The 20,697-nt window shown below is 44.3% G+C and overlaps 2 protein-coding genes across 3 annotated transcripts in view; one reads left to right on the plus strand and one right to left on the minus strand.

Moving 5' to 3' along the window:
• The window catches only part of FAM81A (family with sequence similarity 81 member A), a 159,087-nt gene extending 153,792 nt beyond the window's left edge, over positions 1–5,295 (minus strand). Inside the window, exon 1 of one of the 2 annotated variants that reach the window (XM_023228659.2) lies at positions 5,068–5,295. The gene's annotated coding sequence lies outside the window, so the exon portion shown is untranslated. The remainder of the gene's footprint in view (positions 1–5,067) is intronic. The other variant, XM_023228665.2, reaches the window with a different exon arrangement.
• The window catches only part of MYO1E (myosin IE), a 242,623-nt gene continuing 226,800 nt past the window's right edge, over positions 4,875–20,697 (plus strand). Inside the window, exon 1 of the mRNA XM_023228657.2 lies at positions 4,875–5,661. Coding sequence (XP_023084425.1) covers positions 5,659–5,661 — 3 coding nt within the window. The 5' untranslated portion in view covers positions 4,875–5,658. The remainder of the gene's footprint in view (positions 5,662–20,697) is intronic.

Below are 20,697 nucleotides of genomic sequence, written 5' to 3' on the forward strand. Positions count from 1 at the left end.
AGATATTGTTCATTAAGCACTTAGCTCAGTAGCTAGTATCTAGTGAACCTAATACATGATATGTGTTATGATAAAAACAGTGATTGTAGAGAACATTTCACACTGATAATGATACAAGTCTCTCTTTCATCAGTGTCTTGTTAAAGGTTCCTAATTTTCCCATTAACAAATTTTCTTTTTTTTTTTTTTGGAGACAGAGTCTTACTTTGCCACCCAGGCTGGAGTGCAGTGGCAGGATCTCGGTTCACTGCAACCTCCGCCTCCCAGGTTCAATTCTCCTGTCTTAGCCTCTCCAATAGCTGAGACTACAGGCACAGGCCACCACACCCGGCTAACTTTTGTATTTTTAGTAGAGACAAGGTTTCACCATATTGGTCAGGTTGGTCTTGAATTCCTGACCTTGGGTGATCCACCCGCCTCCCAAAGTGCTGGGATTACAGGTGTGAGCCACCACACCCAGCCAAATTAATTAACTTTAGTGTTGTGAGTGCATTCTGAATGATTTTTTTATGGTATTGACAGGGACACTAGTTTTATTGCTCGATATTATTTTCTTGCTGCTTTCCAAAAAGCATAATGATTTATTTCACTGATAGATTTATACAGAAAATTTTACTTTGTATTCATTTTGTTTTTTTATTGGTTCCTTTTCATTCAGCCCCAGAAAAATGCAATTAATCATGCCAAGGTATGTACAAAGTCTCATCTGACTAGCTCCATCATGTGTCTAGAATGAGTTTTACAGTTTTAAAAGTTGCTTCCACTTCACTGCTACTATGGTCTTGAATAAGAATAAATATCCGGCCGGGTTCCGTGGCTCAAGTCTATAATCCCAGCACTTTGGGGGACTGAGGCAGGCAGATCATTTGAGGTCAGGACTTTGAGACCAGCTTGGCCAACATGGTGAAACCCCCTCTCTACTAAAAATACAAAAATTAGCCAGGCGTGGTGGTGGGCGCCTGTATTCCCAGCTACTCTGGAGGCTGAGGCAGGAGAATCACTTGAACCTGGGAGGCAGAGGTTGCAGTGAGCTGAGATCTCACCACTGCACTCCAATCTAGGTGACACAGCGAGATTCCATCTCAAAAAACAAATCAAGGCCGGGTGCAGTGGCTCACACCCGTAATCCCAGCACTTTGGGAGGCTGAGGCAGGTGGATCATGAGGTCAGGAGTTCAAGACCAGCCTGGCCAAGATGGTGACACCCCAGCTCTGCTAAAAATACAAAAATTAGCCGGTGTGGTGGCGGGTGCCTGTGATTCCAGCTACTCGGGAGGCTGAGGCAGAGAATCGCTTAGACCCGGGAGGCAGAGGTTGCAGTGAGCCAAGATCGCGCCACTGCACTCTAGTCTGGGTGACAGAGCAAGATTCTATCTCAAAAAAAAAAAAAGAAAGAAAGAAAAGAAAGAAAGAATAAATATCTGGCAATATAGTACTGAATCCTCTGAAAAACAGATGGAAATAAGAATTGGGAAAATGTTCATTTTAAAAGGTGAGGATTTTTAAAAATGTAATTTGGCCAGAAATCTAGGGTGACCATATAAGTTATTATTCAAACTAGGCCCTTTCGGGAATGAAAGACGGGTACAATTAATAAATTCATTGGACTAAAGGCATAAACCTAGACTCTCCCAGGGATATCAGGCTGTAAGTATGTAAGAGGCCGTTCTAGCCCAAACTGACAATGTACCACCTTCCCTAAATTGAGGATGGAGCAGGAACAGGTTTGAAGTGATTCTTCATGAAATCATAGGCTGTATCACATGACCACACATGATATTCTACACTCAAACTGTGAATTCGTGGGTTCTGTTTTGAGAATCCAAGCTGAGCCTCTGACCTTAAGGCATCACGCTCAGTTCTAATCTATATGCCTCAAGAAAAACACAACAGAAACAAAAGCCAAGAGAAGCATAACTAATATGATCAAGAGCTGTGGCTTCTAATATTTTGTCTGTTAAGGCATCTTTGAGAATCTGATGGAAGCTCTTAACACTCCTTAAAGAAAAGAGCACACACAAACAGTCCCTACCCTTGGCATGCAATTCACGGGCCATGGTCTATCCAATCTCATCCAGGTTTCCACTCTGAATCTCTGACCTAGAACACCTGAGACAGATGAAGGGAAAAAGGAGTCCACACTTACTGACCATCTTTACACACATTTCCTTTCATGCTCACATCAATCTGTTTTATCAATAAGAGAACTGAAGTTCAGAGAAACTAAGATCTCACAGCTAAGTAGAAACACCAGATTTCAAGTCTATGCGTCATCAAATCTCATAATACATAAAGCACTACTTTTATATATATAATATGACTTTATGACAATCTCATTCTCATATATATTATAAAATATATAATCATATCTATAAATCATATATACATATAAAATCTCATATATATTATAAAAAATAAACACAAGCATACATCTTCATCAAAGTCCTGCCTACTACAGTTAAGTGTGCCTCTTGAAACTTGAAAGAGATTATAGATTATTAGGGCAATAAAAGTAAACACTAAAACATCTTTAAAAAATAATCAGAAATGATGATATAATGGATGAATAGTCTCAAGGTAGTTTTTGATAAATCCAAGACTGATCAATTGTCAGTTGATTGTCAGTGGATTATTAAGACTTTTTCAGTGTTTCACTGTATTCCTGGGCTATACTTGGGAAAGAAACTATGCCTTTGTATATCTCAAAGCCCATGTCAATCTGACTACGATACGAATCAGGGTTGACCATGGATGGGATGGTGGCTTAAGTAGTGTTTCTTGTGTTACTGGTAAGCCGACATTTCTATTTTGATAACCTCTGTTCATACATTCCTAAAATTCGTGATAGGTTTTGTTGTTTTGAGACAGGGCTTCACTCTGTTGCCCAGGCTGGAGTGCAGTGGCATGATCATAGCTCACTACAGCCTCGAATTCCTGGCCTCACATGATCTTCCCGTCTCAGCCTCCCAAGGAGCTGGGACTACAGGCATGCACTATAATGCCCAGCTAAATTTCATTATTATAAGTTTTTGATAGAGTCTTGCTCTGATGCCCAGGTTGGTCTTGAATGCCTGGTTTCCAGCGATCCTACCATCTTGGCTTCCTAAAGCACTAGCACCGTAGGCATGAGCCACTGAGCTTGGCTGCCCCAGTAATATTTTGAAGGTGATATTTCCCTATGAAATATGGAGTCAGACTTATCTGAGAATTTATCATGTCTGTGTGTACCTAGGCAATGCCTAGTACAGATGCCATGCTGTTTTCTTTCCAATTCATACTACATAACCATACCAGATGAATTTCCTACCCTAAACTACAGCTCCAAATATGACAGTTCCTTGCACAAAACTACTGTTGCATTTCATTATGCTTGCTTCTTTCCTGTAATTATTTATTCTTTTAAAAAAATTCATCATTTGTTTTCCCCATTCTAAAACTGTAAGCTCAGTGAGGGCAGGGACCAGTTGTAACTCCAGTGTTTAGCCATGCTGTCTTATAATACACATTCGATTATATTGTTGCCAAACTATGTGAATGATTACTACAAGAATTTGGACAATATGATTTTTTTTTTAACTTTTAAAAGAGATATAATGAACACACCACGAGATTCACCCATTTAAAAAGCACAACACAGTGGTTTTTAGTATATTCACAAACTTGTACAATCATCACCACTATCTAATTCCTGAATATTTTCAGCACTTCGATAGGAAAATGTATACCTATTAGCAAGTACTTCCATTTCCCCTCTCCCACAGCCCTTAGCAAACAACCAATATACTTTTTATCTCTATAGATTTCCCTATCCTGAACTTTCATATAAATGGAATTATATAATATGTAGTCTTTTGCTTCTGGCTTCTTTCACTTAACATGGTATTTTCGAGATTTGTCCATGTTGTAACATTTTGTTTACCCTTTTAGACAAGATAATGTTTAACACCCTTTCTAACTCTATGCTCAGATAGTCAAGTGAAGAGTTACAACCAGATTTTTTTCTTTTTCTTTTTCTTTTTTTTTTTTTTTTTTTGAGACAGAGTCTTGCTCTGTCGCCCAGGCTGGAGGGGAGTGGTACGATTTCCCCTCACTGCGACTTCCACCTCCCCTGTTCAAGCGATTCTCATGTCTCAGCCTCCCGAGTAGCGGAGATTACAGGCATGCACAACCATGCCGGGCTACTTTTTGTATTTTTAGTAGAGAAGGGGTTTCACCATGTTGGCCAGGCTGGTCTCAAACTCCTGACCTCAGGTGATCCACCAACCTCAGCCTCCCAAAGTGCTGGGATTAGCCTCAACCGAATTTCAGAAAGTATCATAATATCATTATGCTTCATAGTTTCTCTATGCCCTGAAGTTTATCAGTTTTATCTTCTACAGATCCCAGGAAGGGAGCCTGTTAAGACCCACCAAATTTACTTCCTCAGCCTCCAGAACAATAAAATCAAACTCCCTACCTTGATTTTGAGATTCTACTTCCCCCCAACCAACCTCCCCGCCAATCTTCTGGTAAATTCGACGCTCTGTAATAATGCATTTTTACAGTTCTGATTGTTTTCAGCAGATGTGTTGGCTGAGGTTGGATGGCGTTTCTTCCCACCTATCTCTCCTCTCTCCTGCCCTCTGCCCACTGCACGTGCAACAACTTTTCTGTCATCAAAACGTGCAAAAAAAAAAAAAAAAAAAAAAAGAAAGAAAAAAAAAGAAAAGAAAAAGAAAAAAAGAAAAGAAAAAAGAAAGGAAAGAGAAAGAAAAACAGAAAAAAGAAAAGAAAGAAAAAGCAGCCGGAAGGCTTCCTTTGTTTTCCAAGGAAATTCAGGTAAAAGGAGGGGTGGGGAAATGATATTTTTGACTTTGCTCACAATCCAGACGTAGGAAAGAAAAAGGATTTCCTCTGGGCTGCTGCCACGACTCTGATGTTTTATGCTGATAAAATATTCCCTTCTTAAAAAAAAGTTCTGGGAAAATCATGCCACTTCAACTTGGAAGCGAAACCCACCCTAACTTTCGTCTTAAAACGCAGCGAAGTGAAAGGTCTGCTCCTCTTTCACGAGGGTTTTCTTCCTTACCGTTCGGGTCTTGCTACCGGGACCTAGCTGGGTCCGCAGCTTTCTTCGGAGGCTGGCGCGGGAGGAGGACTACAGGATCCAGAGGTCTTTGGAAACTCCAGCAGCTCCAAGCTTGTTGGCTACTACAGTTTCCCTGAGGAGTGACGCTGCGAAAACAAACCCTGATTGGTCAGGCCTGAGCTGAGTTCTCCATTTATGGACAGATTGCCCGGCCCGAGCCGAGACTCAGCCAGAGGAGTACGGATTAAGTGGCCGAAGAAAGAGGAACGAGGCAGGAGAGCGAGGCGGACGCTCCGAGTACATCGGACTCACCTGGGCCGGCGGCGAGCGGCGGGTCAGAGTGGACTCCTGCCCTCCGCAGCATGCGCCCCGCCTGCTAGGTCGCAGCCGTCTCGCCCTCACCTAACGCCGCCGATCCCGCCTGGATGGAGTCCCCCCTGGGTTCCCATTGGCTCCTGTGAGTGCTTGGGTGTCTGGAGCCTGTTTTTGGCGAGGGGAACCAACTTTTGAAGTTCGCCCAGGAGACTGCGTTCCAGCCCCAGCTCCCCTGCAGCGGGACCCGGCGGAGGCGCGACCGCGGCGCGAGTCACCATGGTGAGTTGGCCGCGCCGCGTCCCAGGACGCCGAGCCGGGGGACGGGGCAGGAAGCCCCGGCGCGGTGCACCCACCTTGGGCGCGCTGCCCGGGCCAGGAGTGGAGAAGGTGGACGCGGGAGCCGGCACGTCGCGAGCTCTGATTTCCTGCCGCTTTCCGTAAACCCGGGCCGGGGGAGAGTGAGCGAGGGGCCAAGGAAAACTTTATTCCAAGTCGCCTTCTGCGTCGCGGAACTTTCTGTGGCCGGGTTGCTATGGCTGCCAGCTGTCGGAAGCCAGGGTGTGGGCGCATCGGCTGCGAGGGGCACGGCGCGCTAGGGGGTCCCCTCCTCCTGCTGGGACGTGGGGGATGCAGCCGGCAGTGGAGGTGCTCGCAGACTCGCGCCGCAGCCGCTGGCGGCGCCCCCTGCCCTCCCCGCGGCCGTGCCCGCCCCGCCCCGGGCACCCTCTCGCCGACTCCCTCTCCTCCCCGCCGTCGCTCCGCCGCCCGGCAGCGCCCGCAGCTGTCCCGCCTGGCAGCGGCACGCGGGCGGGGGCGGCGCGGGCCGCACAAAGGCAGGCGGGGGCGCCAGGTAGGGCGAGCACCTGGCGGCCAGCGGGCTGGCTGTGGAGAGCCGGGGCGATCCGGGCGCGGACGGCAGCTACGCCGTCCGGGACCTGTGCCGGTCGCCGACCCCTAAGGTCTCGGCGCCCGGGACGCCGAGTAAACACCTCCCGAAGAGGACCCCACCCCTTCCCAAGCGCGAGGGGACCGGGGCTTTTCGGGGTTCCAGGGGACGTTTCGCACGGAATGACGCCCTCGCGAGTTTCAAGTTTGTTGCTCTTTTCCCTTTGGCACTTTGGGAATGTATGGAAGGGGTCACCTCTTTGACTTGTGACTTTTCTGCTATTCCACCTCCCCAGTCCAGCTGCACTCCCCTCCCTCCCTGTATAACCTTAGCCACCTCCCTTGGGCTTTGGCGTGGTGTATTTTTCTTTCCGGGGCACAAAAGCAAGGACTGTATTTTGAAGAGATAGGCAGTTCATCAGAGAGAGGGCGGGAAAAAAAACCAAAAAAAAAAAAAAAAAAAACTGTTACAAGTCTTCATAGTTTCCACACTTGCTTCTTTTCAAGTAGTCCTGCTTAGGTGGATGATCTCGTCCTCTTCTGGTGTGCTGCTGCTTTCTAATGGCTGTGGAAGAGAACCAAGTCAAAATGATAACCAGCACAACACTAATTGAAAAATCGATAACCCCATGAGCAGCCTGAGGGAGGTGCAGCCGAGGCCCATCGAAACCTGCACACGAAGCTCAGACGCCCCCTTGCCCCATACTGTTTATTCAAAAGAATGATTACAAACAAACATCAACGAGCAACCTTTTAAGGCATCCTCGACCAAAGCCTTTTCTTTTTACATAGTCCAAAATTAAGTCACTTTTGCCCCATCTAAGAGAACACTTCATCTCTAAATTTCCTCTTCCAGTTTTAAGGTTTAAGAAGTCAGCCTACTCCACGTTACTTTGGACCCCTCCCCTCACCCCAGCAGAGACCCATTCCCATTGGGCCTGTGTTTGGGTGAAGCTACCTCACTGGGCACCTGGTCCCTTGAATTGAAGCAATGTAATAGTCCTGGTACTTGAGAATTGCTGTAATCATTTATCCGTGGGTCAATATTTCTTAAAAAAATCAATGTGTTTATGTCAAGAACTTAAAGAATGTTACTGAATTTAAGTACCTTGAGGAAATTAACTTCCCCTCGGTTAAACTCATTTTTCATGTTGAACGGACTGAAATATAGTTTCGGTTGCCTTTTCAGAAACCTGGGACACCATGCTTAATTCAGCCCCATTGCAGATGAAGTAGAGGTTTGGTCAAATGCATGCGAAGAAGGCACACTCTAGGGAGGAGATGGTTCTATGCGGGGACAGGGTGTGACTTACCTATTGATGGGCTCCCTGCCATCAGCACAGATGGGCACGTTGTGCGCCGCCAGGCGACTATCTGTGCATCAGATACGACGGCTGAGGTCACAGTTCGCTGACGGAAAAGCTGAAACAGCCGGCTGTCCTGAAACAGGAGATGTGCCATTGGTAGATCTACTGGATCCAGAGTGATGTGGCCAAAGTTAATCATTTCTTTCCTGACTTGAAAAATTGTTCATTATGTATGTGAAGTTGCCTTAGAATAGAGCATCATCTTAAATAATCAGAAACCCAAGTTACAATATTTAATGTTTATGTAAGATTCCGTCAAGCTGAATGATACTTCATTTTGTGTTCCACATGTGCCCAGGCCTGGCCAAGTTGTATCCCTTCAGCTGCTTAGAACAGGAAGGGAAAGGAAGTTACCTTCTTTGGGTGTGGCCGAAGATTAGCATGGAGGCTAAAATTCATCAGAAGGCCCTTGGCAGCCAGGCACAGTGGCTCAGCCTGTAATCCCAGCACTTTGGGAGGCTGAGGCAGGAGGATCACTTGAGCCCAGGAGTTCAAGATCATCCTGGGTAACATAGTGAGACCCTGTTTCTGTTAAAATTATTAGGAAGAAGAAGAAAAAGACCCTAGGCTGGGCTATAGGGAGAGCACCTATACTGTGGACTTCTTCGGTGTAAGTGTGTGTGTGTCTGTGTGTATGTGTCTTTTAGGAAGTCTGGAAGCATAGTAGGAGGGCTCTCCATCTGTACCCGAGGCCCTACTAAGACTCATTCGGTTGTGACTCATAAGGAAAATGGCCATTTTCATTTTCTGACTCATGAAAACAGTGTACAGCTTGTAGTTCACCTTCTATCTTCCTCCCGAAAACTCACTTTGGGACACTTTTCTATATTGAGAAAACTAAGAACACTACCAGGCAATAGTTATTTGTGTCTTTTTCCTTAGGAGACTTGAAGAAGTTAAAGAAAACCTGCACATCTTTATAATTTAGTGTAAGTTGTTTAGCAGAGTACAAAAAAATCTCTGTTGACTTTAATGGTAATACACATCTAAGGCTTCCTTTGGAGAATCTGGGCTTATCATCATCTGCAAAGGAAATTCAGCTTTTGTGCGCATGACCAGTTTGGACTCTCTGATAGACTCAAACCTATGGCTCTAGATCTGCTGTGTACTTTGGATCCAGAAGTTGTGATTCATTTTAATGCAAGGTTTCTGTGCATTAAATATACGGAAATATATGAGCAAATCTGAACTGTCACCTCAGAACATGTTCAAGATCTGTTCCCTTTTCTTTACTTGCGTATACTTGTGAGTAAATTATAGATATGACACACAAGAATACCCAGGAATAGATTTACAACCTAGAAATCTGATGGATAGCTGATGATAAGGTTGGTAAGTTCCTTTAGGTGATGGCATGGCATGTCTTTAGAAAGTTTGGAATACATTTCAAATGTTTCCTGGGAAGGTAACCTACTTGATTTCCACTGATTAGTTTATCAGATAGCTACCAGTCTCCTAGTCAAAACAACACAATACAACAAAACAAAACCAGAAAGGAATGGGATCAAGCACAAAAAAAGTTCTGATGGAGGCAAAGGGTTAGGAAAATACCTAGAGGCCGGGACATTATCTAGGGACAAGTGTGAGTGGGCCGTCCTAGTGGGAAATATTTGAGAGCCCAGGCATCTCCTTGGAGAGAAAACGAGTGGAGCAGTGGATGGAGAGGGATGGAGAAGTAGAAGAAGCAGACATTCACTGAAGTTGAAAGTCACCTCCACCACACTTTTGCTGAGGACTACAGCCTTGTCAGTGGTTGCAAACTTTTTTTAAATTTTTTTGAGAGGGTTCCACTATGTTGGCCAGGCTGGTCTCAAACTCCTGACCTCAGGTGATCTGCCCAACTCAGCCTCCCAAAGTGCTAGGATTGTAGACGTGAGCCACCACGCCCGGCCTCTGCCTATTTTTATATGTGACTTGATCATCTCAGAGGGGCCAAACACACCTGCAGTTTAGCTGTTTGCAGCCACTTTATTGTAAGTCTTAACATGGTGTCCTTCTGTGAACCACAGTGCTTCTTCTCATTCACTCACCAGGAAGAATGTCTAAACGTTCACCACATACCCAGTAGTGGCATTCAATATTTATTGATATATCTGCACCTTCCTACTGGGTCTCCCTAAAGAGAGGGAGCTGCCTGGTATTTTCAGCCCATGCAATCTCTAAGCTATTATAACAGGGACAGTCTGCATCCAGCTGCTACTATTTGGAGCTATTTCAACACCTGTGTAGGATGGTTCCACAAGTGGTGAGGCTGCAAATTGAACTTTTCTCTTCAACTCCTTCCTCCACTGAAAATGCCATGGCCTCCAATGTCACATGATGGACTTCTTGTTTGTCACTCCTTTCTCAGATGAATCTCATGAATTGGAGGTCTGTCATAGGAGTTATCCCGAGGGCTAGATAATGAGCAGTGGTGAGCATTCTGATAACTTGGAATACAACATTTTGCTTCTGTGCCTAGTGTGGGCATGTGATGAGCTCCTGTGAGACTCAGTGAGAGACAACATATAGTGCCTTGTGTTTGCTCATGAGACAAGTATGGGGCCTTATGATTTGTTAGGAATTTGAGAAAGCTCTTTTTATCTGCTTCAAAAAGCAGAAATATTTTAAATCTTCTATGTAAGTGCAAGGTATTATAAACTTCATGGTAGGATATACAGGAATTGTGTACAGTCATGATTTTCCAAGTTTGAGTCATTTTTTTTTTTTTTTGCAAAAATGCAGGAACTTGTGTTTTTACCGTCTGTGATTAAAATGTTTCTTAATGGTGAGTTTAAACATTTTTTCCTTTTTCTCAGCATGCTGAGATGATATTTACAGAGTAAATAAGAGGTTAAAGGTTAAATGCCGAAGGTATTAAAATAAACATCTCAGCCTTATCATCACATTCTGTAATAGTGCTAAACAAATTGTGTTTTGAATTTCAATTTCAGAATTTATGTTGGCAGAGACAAAAGGTTTTTCGGGCATCCTAGCAAAGTATTTTTTCATGTATCTTTGGGACAGCCACACTTGAGAGAAGTACAGCTATAAAAGCAGCCCTAACATAGTGACATGGACTTTGACAACCCATAGAACTTAAACTGTACATGTGAATGAAGTTGGCCCTCCCTTCTGAGTTACCCCCATGAGAATGACGTCATTGTCGTTGTTCAAAGCACTTTTGAATGGTCATTTATGAGCTATGTAATAAAACCTATTTTTTTGCTGGGTGTGGTGGTTCAGGCCTTTACCAAAAAAAAATTTAAAAATTAGCCTGGCGTGGTGGCATGCACTGTAGTCCCAGCTGCTTGGGAGGCTGAGGTGGGAGGATTCCTTGAGCTCAGGAGTTCAAGTATGCAGTGAGCTGTGACTGCGGCACTGCAGCCTGGGTGAGAGTGAGAGAGAGAAAAAGAGAGAGAGAAAAAAAAGAGACAGGGCTGGGCCCTGTGGTTCACGCCTATAATCCCAGCACTTTGGGAGGCTGAGGTGGGCGGATCACCTAAGGTCAGGAGTTTGAGACCAGCCTGGCCAACCTGGTGAAACCCTGTCTCTAGTAAAAATACAAAAATAGCCAGGTGTGGTGGCTGACACCTGTAATCCCAGCTACTTGGGAGGCGGAGGCAGGAGAATCACTTGAACCTGGGAGGCGGAGATTGCAGTGAGCCTAGATCATGCTATTGCACTCCAGCTTGGGCAACAAGAGTGAAACTCTGTCTCAAAAAAGAAAAAGAAAAAGAGAGAGAAAGAAGGGAAGAAGAGGGAAGGAGGGAAGGCCTCCTATTTTTATTTTTTAATTCCTTAGTGCCCAGTGTGATCATTCCTATTACTCACCAGACTTTGCACCATATCCCTCTCAGCTGTTTCCAGAAGTTACATTGTGCCTCAAAGGCAGAACAATTAGCCCCACTAAAGATTTGCAGTATCCAGCAGGTCCCTCTTTCCTGGAATAAGTATAATAACTGCTGTGAAGGGGGCACACTCTCTTGGGTCTTTTTAGCTCTGATAATGTTTGTTACAAAGTCATTTATAGCACTTTATGGTCATATGCTACATTATAGAAAGTAAAACATAGGCTACATTGTAGAAGGCCCAGAAGAGAGCTTAATTCTATCCTAAGTTCATTTGTTAACTTCACAGAGAGATCTAGAGAGGTTAAATGACTTCCAAAGTCTCCTAGCTATGTTTTAGCTGAGCTGGTGCCAGAATCCAAGTTAGATCTGATCCAGTGCAGATCTAACCTTATTAGATCCCAGTCTAATAAAGTTTTTCTTACCAAACGGTGGTGGAAATCATTCTTTAAGGGTCTGGACGTGACCAGGTAGTTTTCTTTCTCAGACTTTTCAAGACAGTCTGCTTGTAGGTGGAAGATTACTGTACTAGCTTCATTATAAGAAATTTAGAAGAATTCAGCTGGGCGCCGTGGCTAACACCTGTAATCCCAACACTTTGGGATTCCGAGGTGGGGGGCATCACCTGAGGTCAGGAGTCCGAGACCAGCCTGGCCAACATGGTGAAACCCCGTCTCTGCTAAAAATTCAAAAATTAGCCGGGTGTGGTGGCAGGCTCCTGTAATCCCAGCTACTTGGGAGGCTGAGGCAGGAGAATCGCTTGAACCTGGGAGGCGGAGGTTGCAGTGAGCTGGATCACGCCATTGCACTCCAGTCTGGGCAACAAGAGTGAGACTTTGTCTCAAAAAAAAAAAAAAAAGAAAAAGAAATTTAGAAGAATTCACCCATAGTACTACCACACCCTAACACAGTAATTGTTTTTGTCTTTGGGTTTCCTTCCAGTCTATTCAAATACACTGCATTTTTGTTTGTTTGTTTGTTTTTCTGGAGATGGAGTCTCACTCTGTCGCCCAGGCTGGAGTGCAGTGGCACAGTCTCGGCTCACTGCAACCTCCCTCTGCCTCCCAGGTTCAAGCAATTCTCCTGCCTCAACTTTCTGAGTAGCTGGGATTACAGGTGCGTGCCACCACGCCCGGCCAACTTTTTAATTTTTAGTAGAGACAGGGTTTCACCGTGTTGGCCAGGCTGGTCTTGAACTCCCGGCCTCAAGTGATCCACCCACCTCGGCCTCCCAAGGTGCTGGGATTACAGGTGTGAGCCACCACACTGGGCCTCAAACACATTGCTTTTATGTGGTTATAATTATGGGGCAAATATACAATTTGTGCTCTGTATTTTTCCACTTGTTTTAGAAATCCTTTTTCTTGATAAGCTTATTATATTTTGGTGGCAGTATTATAATCCCACGTAGCCTGATCACCCACTGTGTGTCATAACTGCATGGAGGCTTCCTCCAGAAGTGTGTATGGGGCGAGTTCTTTCCACCCACTAGAACTGCTGTGGTCAGTAATGGGCTGCTTAATCTTCTTTGGCGCCTGAGATATGAAGCCCCCTCTTTGGGTGAGTTTGGGATGCATACTCCACATTCCCAGGTTCTAGCCCAAAGGTGCCTACCATTGGTGCTCCCCTGGATTCTGGCATTGACACTCAAATATGTGGGAGTGGAGGCAGGAGAATCACTTGAACCTGGGAGGCGGAGATTGCAGTGAGCCTAGATCATGCTATTGCACTCCAGCTTGGGCAACAAGAGTGGCTCACACCTGTAATCCCAGCACCTTGGGAGGCCGAGGTGGGTGGATCACTTGAGGCCGGGAGTTCAAGACCAGCCTGGCCAGTGGGTACTCAGATGTCTGGGTCTTCCTTGGCAAATATGGCTGGTCCTACCAGAGAACAGGAGTGGTTGGAGATGGAGAGCTTTGAATCCCAAAGTGGAGAGAAGACATTGCCATGGCAAAGGAGGTTAGCATACAGGCTTGGTGAATTAGGCCTGGGCACGGTGGCTCAGGCCTGTTATCCCAGCACTTTGTGAGGCCAATGAGGGCAGATCACTTGAGGTCAGGAGTTCGAGACCAGCCTGGCCAACGTGTTGAAACCCCCATCTCTACTAAAAGTACAAAAAAATTAGCCAGGCAGGGTGGTGGGCCCCTGTAATCCCAGCTACTCAGGAGGCTGAGGCAGGAGAATCACTTGAAATGGGAGGTGGAGGTTGCAGTAAACAAAGATCGTGCCACTGCACTCCAGTCTGGGCGACAAAGCAAGATTCTGTCTCCAAAAAGATGAATTAGGCTCTGCCTCTGCTTATGAGAAGCTCCTTGTATAGTGGAGAAATGATAACAAAAGGCTTCCATATACATGATTTCATTTCATTCTAGCACCAGTGTTGGTTTTCATTGCCATTTTGCAGGTAAGAAAATCAAAGTCTAGTGATGGGAGGGGAATTATGCAGGGCCACACAATTTGTATGTAACCAACCAGATCTGCTAAGTCCATGCTCTTTCAAAAGCAATTCAATAAATTATTTATAAATTTGACAATGCCAAGTCCAAATATTTGTATAATTTTTCATTATTTCATATACTCCTGAAGGAAGGTAAGGCTGACAGAAAATCATCAATTTTGGTTGATTTTATTCAGTAATACCAGGGTGGGATAATTTAGACTTAAGAACATTGTCTGTTATGAGTAGTAGTGTTCTGAGTTTTAATTTCCTTGCTTTGGGACTTTGCCATAGAGACTACAAGATGTCATAGTGAGAACAAGCATAGAAGTAAAAGAAAGTCGGCTGGGCGCAGTGGCTCACGCCTGTAATCCCAGCACTTTGGCAGGCTGAGGTGGGCGGATCGCGAGGTCAGGAGATCGAGACCATCCTGACTAACATGGTGAAACCCCGTCTCTACTAAAAATACAAAAAATTAGCTGGGCACGGTGGCGACTACCTGTAGTCCCAGCTACTCAGGAGGCTAAGGCAGGAGAATGGCGTGAACCCGGGAGGCCGAGTTTGCAGTGAGCTGAGATTGTGCCACTGCATTCCAGCCTGGGCGATAGAGCGAGACTCTGTCTCAAAGAAAAAAAAAAAAAAAAAAAAGTAAAGAAGAGTCATACTAGAAGGCTCTCTAATCTTAACTAGGATTAAAAAAAAACAGAAAATAGGAAAATGAGATAACAGAGATTTAGCTGTTTAATTCTTATATACATTACAGAATACAACAACAACAAAATTAGAATATCACATTGTTAGTGTCTTAGGAATTTATTTGGTGTGACCACCATTTGATGTGACAGCAATTTAGGATAATATTACATGGTAACAGAATGTTTTGGACAGTATTATCTGATTCTAAGAAATTTTCAATGAAAAAAATAGGGCTGTTTTTAGTGTCTTAGGAAGATGCAGACCTTATAGAAAATTTTACATTTAAAATCAAAAGCATCTAATAAGCTATTTTAAGAATGCAAGTAAAGATAGCTTCCTTCAAGGCTTGGGAATGTTGTAATGCAGAAATATGCATCAATGCAAAATGATGACAATGCCCTTTCCCCCCATCATATTATCAGAGATTCCTAACATTTGGATGGGAGAATGTCCTGAGGTCCTCTGAAAATATGTTGGAAGCTACTGACCTGTTCCCTGACAGTGTTCATAATAACAAATAAACATTCCACAAATCACGAGAACAAACAAAACAGGAACAATCTAAATGTTCATTAGAAGAGAAATTCATGTGGCTTATTTGATAATATAGTATCAATATGGATAGGTGTTACAAGGGTAGTGTTTGGTAAAGAAGCAAGTTGTAGAAAGATACATATCTGAAACCATTTAAGAAAAATGTCAAAAACACAAAATAAGACTACATATGTTATTTGGAGGTCTATACATTTATTTCTGTGTGTGTGTGTGTGTGTGTGTGTGTATATATATTTGTGTGTATATTAAAAAAATATAGGCCGGGCATGGTGGCTCATGCTTGCAATCCTAGCACTTTGGGAGGCCGAGGCGGGTAGATCAGCTGAGGTCAGGAGTTCGAGACCAGCCTGGCCAACATAGCGAAACCCTGTCTCTACTAAAAATACAAAAATTAGCCTGGTGTGGTGGTGGATGCCTGTAATCCCAGCTACTTGGGAGACTGAGTCAGGAGAATCGCTTGAACCAGGGAGAAGGAGGTTGCAGTAAGCTGAGATCATTCCACTGCACTCCAGTGTGGACGACCCAGCAAGACTCCATCTCAAAAAAAAAAAAAAAAAAAAAAGAAAAAAAATCCACAGACTAGAAAGATCCCTACCAAGTTCAAAATACTGAAGGGAGAAAGAGGAAAGGGAGACGACCGAGTCAGTAATGTTTTATTTGCTTTATATATGGAAAAATCCAAAGAAAATACAATGAGATATTATTAATTCTAGGCAGTTGTACATATATATTTCTTTGTTATTCTCAGTAGTTTTAACATCTTTTCTCAGTTCAGCTGAGACGAAAAAATGCATATAAATATAATTCTTCATTTAACTTCAGGAGGTTTATAAACCCCTGAAGCCCATACAGTGGCATTCCAAGAATTACAACAAACATTGTCTTGAAATGAATATTAGGGAGTGTGGTCAATTTTGGATCTATATCAGGTTATTTCAATGACAGTTGACATACAGTCACATCAATAGTGAGTCCCACTGACTATTGTGTAAAGAGTCATTAGGGGATATGTCTCCCAATGTTCAGTACATCTTAGCTCTGTTCTGTCACCTTTTCTTGTGTTGGCTTTCGATGTGACAGATCACCCAAACTCAGTAACTTAAATAATAAACATTTATTCTTTCTCATGATTTTGTGCCCTGGCATGGCAGTTCTGGTCTCAGCTGGTTCCTTCAGTCACTGTGGTCAGCTAGTGGCTTGGCTAGGAATGGATGATCTAGGGTGGCCTCACTCACATGTCTGGTAGTTGGTCCAATCTCAGCTGGAACCATTGGATGGCTTGGCCACGTATCTCTTGTCACAACAGGCTAGCTCTGGCTTGTTTACATAGTAGTGGTCACACCACAGGGTTCCCAAGAAAAGCAAGGGTACAAGCTCCAGGGCACACGCATTTTCCAACCTTTGCTTGCACCATGCTTGCTATTATCCCGACTGGCTGAAGCAAGTCACACTGTCAAGTCCAGAGTCTTTGTGGAAGAGGACTGCCCAAGGGCTCAGATTCAGTTCCCCACCCTCAACCTTTTCTGTCAACTTTCCTACATTGCCTGAATATATGGAGGCAGGAATAGATTCAGTGGTAGCTCCAGTTTTCCCAGGCTGATCCCCCAAACCCTTGTGTTTGACAGAAGCCAGCACGGCTCCTGCTCTGTCTGCTGCTGTTTCCCCAAGGCATGAGGAATTGGAGCTGAAGTCCATTTTGCATTGATGGAGACTCAGTCTGATTCCAAAACTGCTATCTTTTGTTGGGGAAAAAAGGGCAAAAGCAGAAGCTAACAACAGGAAGAAAAATCATTTTCTATCTGCTAAAGAGTGCTTTACAAAAATAAGAAACATTTTACATTAAGCCCAAAGTTAGAGAGCAGTCCATCATGCCAAACCATGCTGGGTCAATGGGCTGCTGGACAGGTAGGGGAACGCAGGCCTTCCAGGGTGGGGACAGTACTTCTTGCTGCCCAGTTCTGCGTTTTCACCCACCCCTGAGCTGTCCATGTGGAGAAAGACTTTCCTCACACAGACAAAAATTCTTTTTTTCCCCTTGGTTGAAAGTCATGTCTTTTGGATGGTAAGATGGTTCTCAAAATAACCCTGTGTCAATTCCATATTCTGTGAGCCACAGATCGTGCTGTCTGTGGGCTCCTCAAGATGTGAATCGAGTAGGATTAGTTTAGCTTCATGCCTAGGACTTCCACAGGACATGAAAAATGCCTTAACCTACTGATTTTTCACTTTGACTACTTTCTGTCTCTGTCTCTCAATCAAAATTTTGAAAAAACGTAAGTGGAAAGAAAACAAATCCCTCAACTTCAACAATTGACAACTCATGACCAGTCTTGTTTTCACTGTTCTTATCTTCCCCCGGTTTCTTTTGAAGCAAATGCTAGATAGCATAACATTTCATCCATAAATATCTCCACATTATATTAGCTTTCACATAGAGCAAAGCTGGACACTAACTGCTCATTGGACTGAAAGAAGAGCTATGCTCAGAGAACCAAAGCAAATAGCTTCCCTTTAACTTTTAATAGGAGTGGCTTTGTTTTATAGAACGATGTAGGCATCTCCAGCCACTGAGGGGACTCCTTCAAGCTTGGCCCAGCGTCATCCACAGAAGGATCTGGCAGTGATATCTTGGCATTCACAGTCTTAGCGTGCAGGACAGCATTGGTTCCCCATCCTACAGTCCCAGCTCTATCTAGGCACTGCTCATATGTATCATGGTAATAGCTGTAGAAAATAATATCCCTCCCTCCCTCACTGCCTTCTTCTCTTCCTCTTTTTAGAGATGGGGTCTCGCTGTGTTGCCCAGGCTGGTCTCAAACTCCTGGCCTCAAGTGATCCTCCCATCTCAGCCTCCCAAAGTGCTGGGATTACAGGTGTGAGCTCTGTCACCCAGGCTGAAGTGCAGTATGTAATCTTGTCTCACTGTAGCCTCCACCTCCTGGGCTCAAGAGAGCCTCTATCTCAGCCTCTTAAGTATCTGGGGCTACAGTTATGAACTGCCACACCTAGCTAATTAGAATATGTATATATATTTTGTAGAGACAGGGTCTCACTATGTTGCTCAGGCTGGTCCAGAACTCCTGGTCTCCAGCGATCCTCCTGCCTTGGTGGCCCGAAGTGCTGGGATTATAGGTGAGTGCTACTGTCCCCAGCCTTGTTTCTTTCAGTGACCAACTACCTTTAAATATAGAATGTCAAGATGAGAAGTATCCTGAAGACCACTTCCAGGGTAGTCTATGAAATTGTTTGTGTCTACGTTCATTCTTATGTGAATTTTTTCCTGGGAAAAAGATTCATAAACCCCCAATGTGGTTCATGGTCTCCCGAAGTGACCCTTTAAGTTCCAGAGAATTGTAGTGGCCTGACCTCGGTCTCTCAGTTACTTGGCAAGTTAATAGCAGAGTTGTCCCTAGAATACAAGTCTCTTGACCCACAGTTCAGGAATTATGGTCGTAACCTGCTTTTACTGGAAATGTTTGAAAGTCAAACATAATAGAGTATTAGAAGAGAGGTTCAAAGTGGTAAATGCTTCTGTGATCACACAGAGAAATGCATTCAATACAGACTCTAAATAAATATAAGTCAGGTACATAAAGTTTTTACTTTATATAAATAATTGAAAACCCATTATTGACCGGGCATGGTGGCTCACGCCTGTAATCCCAGCACTTTGGGAGGCTGAGGTGGGCCAATCACCTGAGGTTGGGAGTTCGAAACCAGCCTGACCAACATGAAGAAACCCCGTCTCTACTAAAAATAAAAAATTAGCCGGATGTGGTGGCACATGCCTGTAATCCCAGCTACTCGGGAGGCTGAGGCAGGAGAATCGCTTGAACCTGGGATGTGGAGGTTGTGGTGAGCCCAGATCGTGCCATTGCACTCCAGTCTGGGCAACAAGAGTGAAACTCTGTCTCAAAAAAAAAAAAAGAAAAAAGAAAAACCCATTATTTTCCTGGTGAGGATACATTGATAATAATTATAAAATTAGTACTTAATAGTTGAGGGCACATAAGCTATTGCTGGGCTTTAATATCTGGACTCTGGAGCAGATTTCTATGCTTTGTTTCTATGATCTAGAACTAGGGCTTGGGGTGTAGAAAAACTGGGATGGCCTTTTCCTTCTAGCTCTTTCTCTCACACACCCCCACACCCCAAACACATCCTCCAACTAGTGTCCTTTTATTTCCCCACAAGGCCTCTTGCCTCTCCTCTCCTTGAAGCATTCATCTGTACTTGGAAAGGATGAGGAGAGCTGGAGAAGGCAGGAAACATAGTTTGCACTTGCTGAGAAGTGAGGAAACATAACTAAGGCCACCAAACGAAAGGGAGCTCTCTCCTCCTCCTCATCCTCCTCTTCCTCTTTCTCCTTTTCTTCCTTCTCCCTAAGGCTCTCTTGATCCTCCTTGGTCCAGCCCTGCTTAGCAACTCTCCAAGCAAGCATGGAGGCCAATGTGGCAACCATTGTCTGCTCTACAGAGGCAAGTAGACACTATCCTCTTTGTTTGGGGCTATGAGTCAAGAGTCTTCAGTTTTATGCAGCAGTTGTATTTAAGTGTCAGTTGACAAAAGTGAATTTTATATGCTCTAGTTAAGATGTAGTGAATTGTGACATTCCACCACTTGCCAAGTCCTACGATTCCACCTCTGCAGTGTGGCTGTACTCACCTATATCAGCTGACCAAATTCATCCCCTTGGTGTTTCCCTTTCAGGCTTAGATGTTCTCCATCTTTAGCTTGTGTCTGGCTGGAATCAATTCCCTCCCCTCTCCATCCCATCAGTCGAATGCTTCTTTTAGACCAGGCTTTAACTTTGCCTTCTTGAGCCTTAACATTGAAAATCACCTCCTTGGCCAGGTATGGTGGCTCACGCCTGTAATCCCAGCACTTTGGGAGGCCAAGGTAGGCGGATCACCCAACGTCAGGAGTTTGAGACCAGCCTGGCCAACATGGTGAAACCCTGTCTCTACTAAAAGTACAAAAAAAAAAAAAAAAAAAAAAAAAAAAAAGCCGTGCATGGTGGCAGGTGTCTGTAATCCCAGCTACTCGGGAGGCTGAGACAAGAGAATTCCTTGAACCCAGGAGGTGGAGGTTGCAGTGAGCCAAGATTGCACCACTGCTCTCCAGCCTAGGCGACAGAGTGAGACTCTTCTCCAAAAAAAAAATGTTATCTCCTTCTTCAAAAACACATGAGCACTTTATCTATAAAGATCTTATGATTGTTAATGTGCATTTTATCTTTCCTTCTGATCAGTTACTTTTTAGGTAGAATCCTTTCTTGTTCAGCTTGGTATCCCAGCCTCTCCTCTCCCTATTCCTGCTTCCCCTCATTGTTTCTTGACTTCCAATACTGAGTATACGATACTATTTTAAAACTTAATGGGAGGACCAGGCGCGGTGGCCCACACCTGTAATCCCAGCACTTTGGGAGACCGAGGTAGGTGGATCACCTGAGGTCAGGAGTTCAAGACCAGCCTGGTCAACATAGTGAAACCCCATCTTTACTAAAAATACAAAAATTAGCTGGGTGTGGTGGCGGGCACCTGTA

Source organism: Piliocolobus tephrosceles, chromosome 6, assembly GCF_002776525.5.
Source record: "Piliocolobus tephrosceles isolate RC106 chromosome 6, ASM277652v3, whole genome shotgun sequence".
In the NCBI taxonomy this organism is placed as follows: Eukaryota; Metazoa; Chordata; class Mammalia; order Primates; family Cercopithecidae; genus Piliocolobus; species Piliocolobus tephrosceles.